General features: G+C 40.3%; 1 protein-coding gene across 1 annotated transcript in view; it reads right to left on the minus strand.

Moving 5' to 3' along the window:
- Positions 1-6,011: 6,011 nt before the first annotated feature.
- Positions 6,012-12,890, minus strand: part of btbd16 (BTB (POZ) domain containing 16) — an 88,967-nt gene continuing 82,088 nt past the window's right edge. Inside the window, exons 16-17 of the mRNA XM_080205292.1 lie at positions 7,061-7,249; positions 6,012-6,080 (exon numbers count right to left, since the gene is read on the minus strand). Coding sequence (XP_080061418.1) covers positions 6,012-6,080; positions 7,061-7,249 — 258 coding nt within the window. The remainder of the gene's footprint in view (positions 6,081-7,060; positions 7,250-12,890) is intronic.

The following is a 12,890-nucleotide window of genomic DNA, read 5'->3' on the forward strand; positions in this document are numbered from 1 at the left end:
GGGGGTGTGATTAGCAACCAGGGAATATCAAGATTGAGGATGGGATTGAAATCTAGTTCATCGTGCAGGCCATGGACAAACATTACATGAGAATTGCTCATAAAGACTCTCTCTTTCAACCCTACTGGACCCTGATGGTACGTAAGTCAGACTGCCTCACCTGCACATCATTGGACTGTGGGAGGAAACCGGAGCACCTGGCAAAAATCCGCACAGACACAGGGAGAAGATGCTGACTCCACAGACAATGGCCCAGGACTGGAATCAAACTCAGGTCCCTGGTGTTGAGGCAGCAGTGTTAACCACTGTGTCACTGTGTTGCACTGTATTAAGATTAGCCAACTGAAAAGCATACAGTCCTTAAAAAGCAATGATGCATATAAACAGGCGGAAAAATGTTCTACCTTATTGTGAAATTATTCTCAGTGTTAATTATTAATATTTTCCCAGGAGCATGAGGCTTATAAATAGTTCACTTTTTGAAAACTGAATAAAGAAACAAAATTTACTCTGACAGATCTTTTCTTTTAGTAATGTAATTTTACTACTGCAGAGGGCTGACTAGAAATATATTTTGTATTTCATCAATGTAGAGATGGAAGATTTAGGGCAGAATTTTACAAGATTGATTCCAAGTGTCCACCTAGCATGAAAACGGGAGAGTTCCTGACTTGTTTCTTGGATGATTTTTTCACCACAGTCTATGGCTCATAAAGCAGGATTTGCTTGGGTGTCCACAAAACTGGCAATTCATATGATTGTCATTGGTTCATGGGGAACTTCTGAAACTGCGCCACTTCTGGCTTTCCTTTGGTCACATCAGATGTTACAAATGTGGTGTGGATGGTCTTTGAAACCTGCTGAACCTAATTTCAATGCTTGTCTGAAAATGGGTCAGTCAGCTGCAATGTTTTCCCAAAACAGGTGATCTGGAATGCAGTTCATACGCAGTATTAATGACTCTAAAGGTGTCAGTAATCTCTTCTAAGTGGCGGCATGGTGGCATAGTGCTGCCTCACAGCGCCAGGGACCCAGGTTTGATTCCTGGCTTGGGTCACTGTCTGTGTGGAGTTTGCACGTTCTCCCCATGTCTGTGTGGGTTTCCTCTGGGTGCTCTGGTTTCCTCCCGCAGACTGAAAGATGTGTTGGTTAGATGCATTGGCCCCAACAGGTGCCGGAGTGTGGCAATTAGGGGAATTTCATAATAACTTCATTGTGGTATTAATGTAAGCCTTATTTGTGACTAATAAATACATTTTAATTTTAACTTTAGTAGTTCTCCAAATCTGAGAGCAACTTCTAAAGTCTGCACTTGCCCAGTTAAACGTGGAACTCAATAAATTGCTTTTAGTGATGCTATGCTTCTCCAAAAGGTGCAATGTATAACAGGACGGGAAAATTCCAGCATGGAAATTTGAAACAAAAGATCATAACTTTTATTTTTTTAGAAAACATGGAGGACCAGAGTGTCAGAAATGCAAATTAGCTTTTCACACCAAAAAAATAATTTATTTAACATGTTAAGTTTTATTATTATATAGTACTCCTTCACCCCTCCTTAGATTCACAAATATACACAGATTTCATTGATAACATCCACTCTAAAACTAAATGGCAGATGTCACACAATCAATCTTCAATGAGTTTCTCCTCAAATTCCCCCCCAGTGATTGCCATACAAGTGTTTCTGAGCTCTGATCACAAAAAGACAAGCTTTAAAATTTTCTCTCAGACTTTCCATCAACTGTTTTCATTAAGAATCCACCTGCATGTTTTCCAACTATCCTTTCAAATAACATTTCCTCTCCATTGTTTTAACAAGGATCCACCTCCAAGCTTTCAGTATTTGTTTTGAAAGCTCCGAATTTTCTTGAAACTCCAAAATCTAGCCACTGATTGTTCCACAAACTGTAGTAAGATGTCATAAACCTTCGATCCACTTCAGATAATCTTTTTGGCTTCTCAGTGTCTTCACTGAATAGGGCTCTGTTCTCATTCCAGTTCCACTTTGTTCCTTTAATTTCAGACTTCTTGAAAACTCTTCTGCATTTCTACAGTTCCCTTGCTGTTTCAATTTCTGGTAGTTGCTTCCTTATCCCTTACTCTATTGTATGGCTTTTCTTCTACCAGCTCTGAGAGATGTTCCTCTTTTCCTGTGAAGCTCCTACTCTGACTTCTAGTTAAAAACAAAACTCAAAAAGATCTTTTCCCGAAACGTGCTCCTGATTACTAAGCAACATCTCTTTCCTTCTCCAAGCTTTTATTTACCTTTCATGTCATAAACATCGTAGAACATAACAGACACAAACCTAAACCACCCATCCATACAATTTAACATGAATCTTTCTAGAGTTTTGCCCTTACCTGCATAAAACCAGTACATTAGACCACTTAAATGTACCCTTACTTCTAATATTTAACAATACAAATATAGCTAATCTAATTTCACCTCTGCTTTCCTGACAGCATCATCAAAGTTCCCCAGTCTGCAATCAAATGGAAATCACTGAAAAGATGAGAACCTGCCTGGTTGCTCTATTAGGCTTGTTGTAAAAACTCTTGACAAAGTTACACCCTGATGAATGAATTGTAATTGAATGTTTAATGGAGAACAAAGTTCATAACTACTGCTAAACAGTGCCATTATAAAAACTAACAAAATTAGTTTTATATTGGGCAATGTCAAGTTTGTGATAAACATGATTCAAAAATCACATTTTTAATAACTTATTTAAAAAGGTTGTTTTGTCATGTTTCTGCCTTAACCCCAAGTATTTATCTCAGTTATTTGTTGCGCTGTCTGTAAAGTTTAGTTGAAAGTGAGAATATCAGTGCATTTTCCTTCCTGGCTGCTGTCTATGAGAATACTTGTAGGTGATTGGCTGCTTAACCCATTTGATGACATCAATGTTGCCAGACGCCTAACAATCCCCTCTGCTTGACACTGGATTCAAACTAATATATCAGGAAAACCCATCCTACAGAGAGTGTGAGGGAGATTTTTGTGGGTCATTGACTATGCTATCTCAGCCTTTGGCCAAAATCTTCTTGTCCCACCCACCATGGGAATCATCACAGGCGGGACAGTAAATATGACAGACAAACTAAAGTTACATTTACCTGAGGCGGGAATTTCTGTGTCTTGGGACAAGCGGGACCGGAAAATCCCACCCTATTCTTCAATGTTTTTGTTGACATGTTTAAGATCCTTGATGTTTACCCTAAGGCCTGAATGGTGTTTGTCAAGTGAAACCACCCTGCCTCGAGGATAATCTTCAGAATTTATTGTCCAAACATTTGTAAGTTGGAACAAAATATGGAATCCTCATGAATGCAGTGAATGCCTTGAAGCTATATAATGATGACTATTATTCACGGGATCCTGTTGTTCAAAACAACGCAACTTGGAACTCATGGAGAGAGTTGACTTAAGATGGTGACTAGCACCATTTTGAAAAACTATATAACACTGCTTTGCAAAGATTCAACAAAATGCGCCTTTAAAAGTGTAAAATTAATTTTCATCTTTATAATAGCATGTTGAAGGGGAAAAGCCCTTGTGCAGGAAATTAACATTCAAAAGGAGGAAGCTAGATGTCAATGGAACCCACAGAGACCGACATCGATGTGTTTTGACATTGTCTTAGTTTACCAGGGGAGGACTGTATAAATGGAACCTTACAAATAAATTTTTCTTATAGATTGCTGCTTTTCCAGTTTGTTAATTATTTCAAAAGGTCAGTTAAAAAATCTTCTGGAAAATACTCTGTATGAATTCATTTTCTTTCTTTACCAATTTGGGCAATTTGTCGTGAAAATACTGAAAGGCAGCTGATTTAAAAGAAAAATAAGCTTTTGTCAAGCTTTTGTTCCACAGTCTAAGTCGAAGACCTTTAAACCACCCCCACATATTTCATTAGCAAGAACCATTGTGTTCTCAAACTTATAAACCAAGATAGAAGCTTCATTGTAAAGCTGGATCAGTTCACTTATTAAGAACTCAAAACTTCTTTTTGATATGAATACCAGAATAGTCTACATTCAGAATAGTTCTAGTTGCTTTTATTACACAGAAATCTGAAAGGATGCCTTGTTCACTTCTTTATTCATATGAAAAATAGATGCGAAATTCTTCAGCTTTGAGCCTGATTAAGGACAATCGTCCAAAAAACAATAAACAGCCTTGAAATATAGTGTTAAGTAGAGTTCAGATTTGAAACTTAGGCTTTGGTTTGCTAATATGGATTCCTGGGTTTCTGATGATTTGTACTTTGTTATTCAAACATCAAACCAATTGAGAAAACTAAGATTCAGATTTATATTTGACTGTCGACCATCCGATTTGCGCCCAAAGACACGAGAAAAAATCCCTGGTGTGGACTATTCCCAATCAACCCCTTTGCAGTCAGCTTTTGATGCGATGAGGGATGGAATTTTAGAAATGAATGTGTTAGGCTGGTTACCAGATGTATTCCTGCCTCCTTGTTCCTGATGGCATGTAGTAGCATGCCTGACAGGAAATGTGGTAAAGCTGCTGTCTTCCATCTCCACTACCTTGCCGTTGAGTGTGGAAATCATGGAGAGACAAGTCTCCGATTGTCAGCCTTTGTAATGTTTCAGCCACCACCTTGATGTTGATGGTGGCTCCAGTGCTTCCCCTCCAGTTTACTGCTTGGCCTCAGTCGCATTCACTGTGGTCACACGGTGTGGATTGCCAGTCTCCCTTGCAGTAAGCCATACTGTCCTGAGCTCCCACCTCTGGAATCCACCCAAGATTCCTAGTAAGACAGTGAATGTGGAAATGGAATAGTAACTGGCTACTGTCACATTAGACAGAAGGCACACTACTGAATCATAAGGCTTGAGGCTCAACATGACTCCCAACTTCAGGTTACTGATGCCTGCAAGCAAATGCCTGGATCTCCCATTTTTTTCAGTAACTTGCTTCAGGGTAGTTTAAAAGTCACTCTTACCAATTTAACATTATTTTACAATATAAATGCAGGAAAGTTTAAGTTTTCTACTCAGAAGTCCAAAGATGCGTGGGCTAGGTGGATTGGCCATGCTAAATTGCCCCTCAGTGTCAGGGTAAATGGGTTATGGAAATAGGGCCTGGATGGGATTCTGGTCGGTGCAGACTCAATGGGCCGAATAGTATCCTTCTGCACTGTAGATTCTATGATTCTAAGTTACCGAATACTTATCAGGACTGTCTCTGTTGGTCAGTTCACTGCCACTCAAATTCTTGACCTTTTGTAACCATACCAATCAAAAAAATACACTCCATGAATGTATAAACTCTACACATGATCCTATTTATTTGTTCCATACACAACTGAGGAACAAGGGACTTTTCCATTTAATTAAGGGGGAAGTGAACATTTTCTGCTTTTCATTTTTGACAAAACTCAAGGCTAAAATCCTGAACTTCTAAATGCAAAGCGCCATTTTCAAATACTGCTAAAGTTTAAGGTCTATTTATTAATGTCACAAGTAGGCTTAGATTAACACTGAAATGAAGTAATGCCACAGGAATTGTTGGGCGGTGGGGGGACCATGCAAAGGTCTTTTGTCCTCAGGCGGGATTTTCTGATCTCAGGGCAAACACAGTCAGAATTTTTTTTAAATCCCGCCCTTTATGTATCTTTCTGATAAAGCATCCACACTTGAAATAATAATTACTCTGCCCTCTTCACAGATGTCACCTGTCATGCTTTCTAGCATTTTCTATTTTTGTTGCTTAAGGTTCCTCATGTCCTCTAGCTGGCCCTTTAAATCACTGTCTTCTGCAATGAAAAAGTTTCACCACGCAAGTTTGGAGTCTTGGCAAAATAGAAAAGAGAGTTCACTACAGTTTTGCAGGTAGACTTTTACTAACAGAAAACTCACAAAGGTAAAGTGTAAATGTCATCCTCTCTGGACTGAGATTTTCAAATCAAGTATTTGTTAATTAATGGTGTTCCATTCACTCACTACTCAACACACTGAGGTACTTTGCTTTCTGTTACTTTTCAAGATACAGGAAAAACAAGAGCGAAGGTCACATAAACAGGCGTTGTTAGTCCAGCCACCAACAGGACCTGAGGAAAATATAAGGAGCATTAATTTTCTTTGCCACAAACAAAATGATAAGAATAAGTCAACTTTAAGAGAACACAAAAAGCCGCTTTTATGTTGTGGCCTTTGTCTTGCAGTCACGCAGCTGTCTTGCTGCAGAGCATGCTGCATGCACGCACTGGCTACCCTGACATTTTGACCAGTACAAATCATGATATTGTCAACTTTGTCCATCAGAATACTCAGCTACATATCACTGACTAATGCTGCAGCAGAGCACTTATTACGCCATTAAGGTGAGCAGAGAGATCCAGTGAGAGATAGATCCTCCTCATTAAGAAATTGTCAGGTGTGGATCTGTTACAATGGTCCTTGCCACAGGTGTGAATAGTCAAGGAGAAAAATAAAAAAAGCATATGAATCTCCGCAAACCGCGCATTGAGTAATATGCCATGCTTAGTAAATTAGAAGGAAATTGTTGTTACTATATATGGGCCAGAATCTTATATCCCTGCCGCAATGTGTCTCCCCGTCTGTTCCCCTCAGTCTGAAAGACGAGCTGGTTAGGTGCATTTACTCGAACAGGCGTCACAGTGTGGCGACTAGGGGAGGTTCACAGTAACTTCATTGCAGTGTTTATGGAAGTCTTACTTGCGACGAATAAATTTACTTTACTTTGTAGTCCAGACGAGATAAGAATGGCAGATTTCCTCACCTAAAGGATAGTTGTGAACCAGATAGATTTATAACAACAATCAACAATGGTTTCATGGCCATCATTAGACTTTTAATGCCGATCTATTTGGAATTCATATTGTACCATCTGCCTTGGTGGGATTTGAAACAGGACCTCTAGGGTATCACTCTGAGTCTTTAGATTACTAATCTAGTGAAAATAACACTCCACCGCTGCCTTTCCCCATTGGGGATGACTGCATCCATTAACTGTAATTAAAAAAAACTATGGAAAATTATCATTTAAGACATGGAAATAGTAACTTACCCGACTGTGGCTGGATTTTTTGGTAACACCAAATTTCTGGCATATGTAACCAGTACTAAAGACTTGCCATTTTTCATCTATCATTGTCTGCACTTGGATCTCATACTTCACTGCACGTTCATGCCGTAAGCTGAAAGCATTGTGTTCAGTAATTCTAAAAGGTATATTTGAGTCTGCAGGATTTATTCTCTGGAATGAATGAATTTATTCATTTAATACAACAGATTAGTTTCAAGACTCGTGGATTGTTTGAACACAGTTTTCAATACTAAAAGTTAGGGAGCACATGAGCAGAGGTTGTGGTATAGGGAGAAATCTGGGAATGCAGTGGTTTTGGCAGATTAAATGGCTGATCTTTATCATCATTTTTCAAAATTCCATTTTCTGCCTAGCAGCCAGCAATATTGGCAGACTGGATGGATGACAAGAATCAGCAGGAACTACACACAGCAAATGAAGAGAAACAGGATATGAATGGGGCTCTTGGGGCATAATAATTGGGAGGCAAAGGGAGGTTGTGGGCAGAAGGATAGGTGGGACCAGTAAACAGAAGATAGGATTGCAAGCAAAAGGGGAACTTAGAACACTCGTGGGGCGGCACGGTGGCACAGTGGTTAGCACTGCTGCCTCACAGTGCCACAAACTTGGGTTCAATTCCAGCCTCGTGTGACTGTCTGTATGGAGTTTGCACACGCTCCCTGTGTCTGCATGGGTTTCCTCCAGATGCTTCAGTTTCCTCCCACTGTCCAAAGATGTTTAGGTTAGGTGGATTAGCAGGGGCAGGGGTGTGGGCCTGGGTAAGATGCTTTATCAGAGAATCGGTGCAAAGTCGATGGGCTGAATGGCCTCCTTCTGCACTATAAGGATTCTGTGATTCTAATGAGAGAGGGGAATGTATTGGAGGTTAAAGATTCAAGCTCAGCTGATTGCAACAGTCAAAGGTCAGGGAGAGCACTCCTACTCCATCAATGTCACAAGCATTACTACAAAAGGTATTTATCTGCTCAATCTATCTTCTCTCATCATCATTTAGCTGCCAGGTTTTCTCAAGCCTCAGGAAAACAGGCCAGTCAACATTAACTTTAAATCAGGTTCTCAGCAGTTTCAATATTCTAATGAGGAATCACGCCCCAAACATAGGACTTATACATACCATGCAACCCACCTCCAAAACAATGGTAGCAGGTGAATATGTGACAGAGTGAGGTCATATTACTTGATTCAAACTTTGAATCCACTGACACTCCCTTGCTCAGTGTGAGAATTATGAGGGGAATAATGTTGGCACATTATTTCTACAAAAACAGTATTCTCCAATTTTTCATACAAAGATAAATAACATTGTATATACAAATATATATATAGGTGAACTTCTACCACCCATTCACACCACACTCCTGCTACAATGAAGTCAGAGACTTTGGCGATAAATCAAATCTCCGTTCGCTGCAGCGGGATGGGAAAATTCCGCTGGCTTGAACAGTCAGAAAATTCCAGTTAAAGATATTGAATGATATGAAGCCAGAATATTATTCACAAATTTGTATAATGAATGTAAATATTAGGCATACCCAAAAATTCACACAAATCCATTAAAGGTCCCAGTTATAAGCGTATTTGCTTTGATCCTTTCTCAATGTAATTCAACCAAGGTGCCACAATTACATACAATGCTGGTCACTAACATTTTTTTCTCTCACTATATTGTCTTGTTTTTGCAAAAATCAATAGCCTGCCCTTGACTTTTCAGATTTCGCTCTTCTTTGACCTGCAAGCACTTGTGCCAAAATGGATGTTCAGTAGGGAAGACAGAATATTTTTTGTATTGAGAGCAAGTTGATATTACTCCCAGGCAAGCACAGTCCAACATCTCTGCATTCAGACAAGGACATAATCTGTTGCTGTCTTCTCTGCTATGAAGGTTGAGACACAAGTTTCTCTACTCTATTTCAAAGGAGAAATTATTTCTGTAAACATAGCTACATTGAACTGGAGCGTAATGTCATTAATTAGAGCTGTATGGATTCAGTCACATCAGCATGACATAGCAACAGTACAAACAAAGGCCTGGACCATTGGAATGGAGGACCTGGCCTTGAAGAATTCCACTGAGGAAATCACATGTGAGTTACTTTGTTGATCTGTCTTTCTTTTTTGCACAGTGACTATGGGCTGGATTTTACAACCTGACCCTCCCTCCCACTCCACCCTGTCACTGGGTGTGTTTCCAGTATGTGAGAGGGGGAGCCACTTAAAATATGATAGGAGGTCAGCCCACTGCCATCCCATCCACTCTCAAACTGGTGCCCATAATATGGTAGGCGGACAAGTGCCAAAACTGGCAGCCTGCCTGCCACTGTGAAAAAAAATTAACAGGCAATTGCACAAGCCAATTGATCCAAATATTATGCTGCCCATGGCAGGTGTGCACCTCTTTGTGCCCCCCTGCCGGCCTCCCAAACCCATTCTCCCACTGCCTCACCGAACCCGTCCCCTTACAAAGGGTTCACCATCTCTCCCCTCCTCCCCCCAACAGGGTGCCTGATTCCTTCCAGCCCAAATTCCCAGGACTTATCCTAGTTCAGGATTCATACTGGAGCGTGCTTGCAGTCCCTGCAGTACCCGCTACTGAGTTCTGGCACTGCTGGGACTGTCTGAGCTGTCAGCAGTCTGTTACATCTGTGGGGCAGCCTTTTTTAAAGTTGTTCGGTTTGCCACCAAATTTACTAAAGGGGATGGGGGGGTGAGTAATCCACCACTCCCTTCCCCATAAAATTTACCCTGTATGTTTAAAGTAAATTCATTTTACTAAGTTCTTTTTACAGTTATGGTAAATGTATTTAACTGCTGTGTCAGCCTTTTGTGCATGCCTCTGTGTTTCTTGTTGATGTGTACAATGCCAAGATTCAGTTAGCCGAAAGAACAACACTGGTCTGTGGCTGCCTTCCATCTGTTGAGCTGCAGGGGGTTACAGATGCTTTTGTTCCATGTAACAGGAATGGATCCATATAATTCTGATGGATCTGCATTAGTGCTGGGGGTTTCCTTCACACTGTGTGTCTCATAGTCCCAGCAATGCCAGAACTCAGTGGTGGGTGCTATTGAAATTCCAAGTCGGCCCCAGGACAAAGAATAATGAATCTGATGTAAGTCCTGGGCATTTGGCTTGTCAGGGATCAGATACCCTGGGGTGGGGTGGGGTGGGGGGGGGGAGCTGTGGGGGTTTGGGGGGGTGCGGTTTCTTGGTGGTGGTGTTGGACTTCATAGTCATTTGTACAGGAGTATGTGATAACACAGAATCTGTGCCTGCACAATTACCAGATGGCAGCTTATACATAAGAACATAAGATCATAAGAAATAGGAGCAGGAGTAGGCCACCTAGCCCTACAAGTCTGCCCCACCATTCAATAAGATCATGGCTGATCTGAAGTGGATCAGTTCCACTTTCACGCTTTCTCCCCATAACCCTTAATTCCCTTGTCTATCAGAAATCTTTTCCCTTGTCTATCAGAAATCTATATACGCTACACAATGCTATATACTCAAATGCACACTGCAGTAAAAACAACGAGATGTGTATCCTAATCATAACATACATGTGGTTACATGTATGGATACAAGTCACACGTCAGTGTAAATCAGGTGCTGCATCTCCTCCATTGAAAAACAAAACCTGTGAAATTTCATTGAAATCCAGCATGGGTGCTGAGCATGATGGATCTTTCCCTGCCCCAGCTCAATGCATGTCAACCTACAGCATTCCCTTATGCACTTGGAGCATATTCCCTACTTACCACTGCACAATTATTCATCCTTCGATTTCTCCTCAACTCGGCCATGATCTTCACTTGTAATGCACATATCTGTGCTGTTACAAGTTGAAGGGATGAAGATGACTGATGTTTAGCTGAGCAGTGCTTTTCGGGTGTACCTTAGGGATAACTGAGTTCACTTTGCTCTCTGCAGAAAGCAGATGGTACGCTGAATATGTAAGCATTTGTGCAATGTCACTATATACCTTAATGTGCAGTCCTGCAGTGTGTATGAATAAATTGATTTAACACATCTTCTAAGCCAAATTGACGATTCCATGCTAGAACTTCTGTGCACTGTTCAAATCTTCATAATCCAAACATCTTCTTGATTCTCCAATAATTCATCTATTCTCCTCTCATATATATTGAATTGTATGGTCCACTATTTGTTCTGGACTATACACTTGACGATGAGCCAGCTTTGCCTTGAAACTTAAGAGTTGTGGAGAATGAAACAGAATGTGAATTGGACCATTGAAATTCCTTCATGTACCACATTATCTTCCCCATCATAGCACATACAATTTCCTCTCCAAAACCTTACTTACCATCTCCTTATTCATATTGCTCAATTAGCTGTGGGTTTTTGAATATTCACCTTTAATCCTACTCTCTTCCTTCACGTGTGTATGTGGCCTGTGCTCATACCTTGTGATTTACGTGTGCCCACATTTTTCAAGGTTTCCAGACCTCAAAATAAGTTCTCCAAGCTGACAGCAAATTCTGTCTTTCAGTGTCAACTGTCGTGCTAAACTGCCTGATTTGCATAGTTTGAATGAGGACTGCCAAAACCCAAACCTGCGGATGTTACAGTGGTTACGAACATAGGAGCAGAAGTAGGCAAATTCAGCCCTTCGAGCCCGCTCTACCATTCAATCAGATCATGCCTGAACTCTCCTTAGTTGTAAATCCACCTTCCCATCAATTCTCTATATCCCTCTTTCCCTTCTTTAAATCAGAAATATATCTATCTCCCTCTTGAAACCATTCAACAATTCAGATTCCACTGCATTATAGGGCAGCAAATTCCACAAATACACCACCCTCTGCGAATAGTTCCTCCTCATCTCAGTTTTAAATTTATCACCTCTTAATCTATACCTGTGACCTCTTGTTCTAGATTGCTCCATAAGAGGAAACATTTGGTCTCCATTTACTTCATCAATCCCTTTTAAAATTTTATATACTTTGATCATACTCCCTCTCATCCTTCTAAGCCTCCTCAGATGTCAACCCTTTCATTCCCAGAATCAATTTGGTGAAACTTTTCTGAACTGTTCCAATGCCATCATATTCCTCCTCAAATAATGAGATAAAAAATAGACACAATGCTCCAGATGTGGTCTCACCAACACCCTATAAAAGTGCAAAACACTTTTCTACCTTCATACTCCAATCTTTTTGCCATTAATGCTAACATTCTATTTGCCTTTTGTCATTATGTGCTACACCTACATACTGACTTTTTGTGATTCATGAACATAGACACCCAGATCCCTCTGCCTGGACGCATTTTGAATCTGCTTTCCATTTAGGTGATAATTTGCCTTTCTATTTTTTCTGTCAAAATGGATAACCTCACACTTACCCACATTAAACTTCATCTGCCAAATTTTGGCCTATTCTCCTAGTCTATCTATATCTGTCTGTAGAATCTTTATATCCACTTCACAGTCTGCTTTCCTGCCTATTTTAGTATCATCTGCAAATTTTGTTATGTTGCATTCTATCCCTGCTTGCAGATCATTTATATAGATTGTAAACAAATTATATAGATTGTTTCAAAAACATCCTGTGCTTATATCCCAAAACCCGAAAATTGACAAACTTTGCGACATATTTGATCTGTTGACTGCTTGAGAAACATTAAAAATCATAGGATCATAGAATGCTTACAGCACAGAAAGCAGTGATTTGGCCCGCTGTGTACATGCCAGTTTTCTGCAAGAGGAACTCAGCTAGTCCTGCATACTGTGTTTTAGCCCAGTGCTCTGCAATCCTTTTCTCTACAGCA

The sequence above is a fragment of the Carcharhinus amblyrhynchos genome, chromosome 17, assembly GCF_965287045.1.
Source record: "Carcharhinus amblyrhynchos chromosome 17, sCarAmb.v2.hapA, whole genome shotgun sequence".
NCBI lineage: Eukaryota > Metazoa > Chordata > Chondrichthyes > Carcharhiniformes > Carcharhinidae > Carcharhinus > Carcharhinus amblyrhynchos.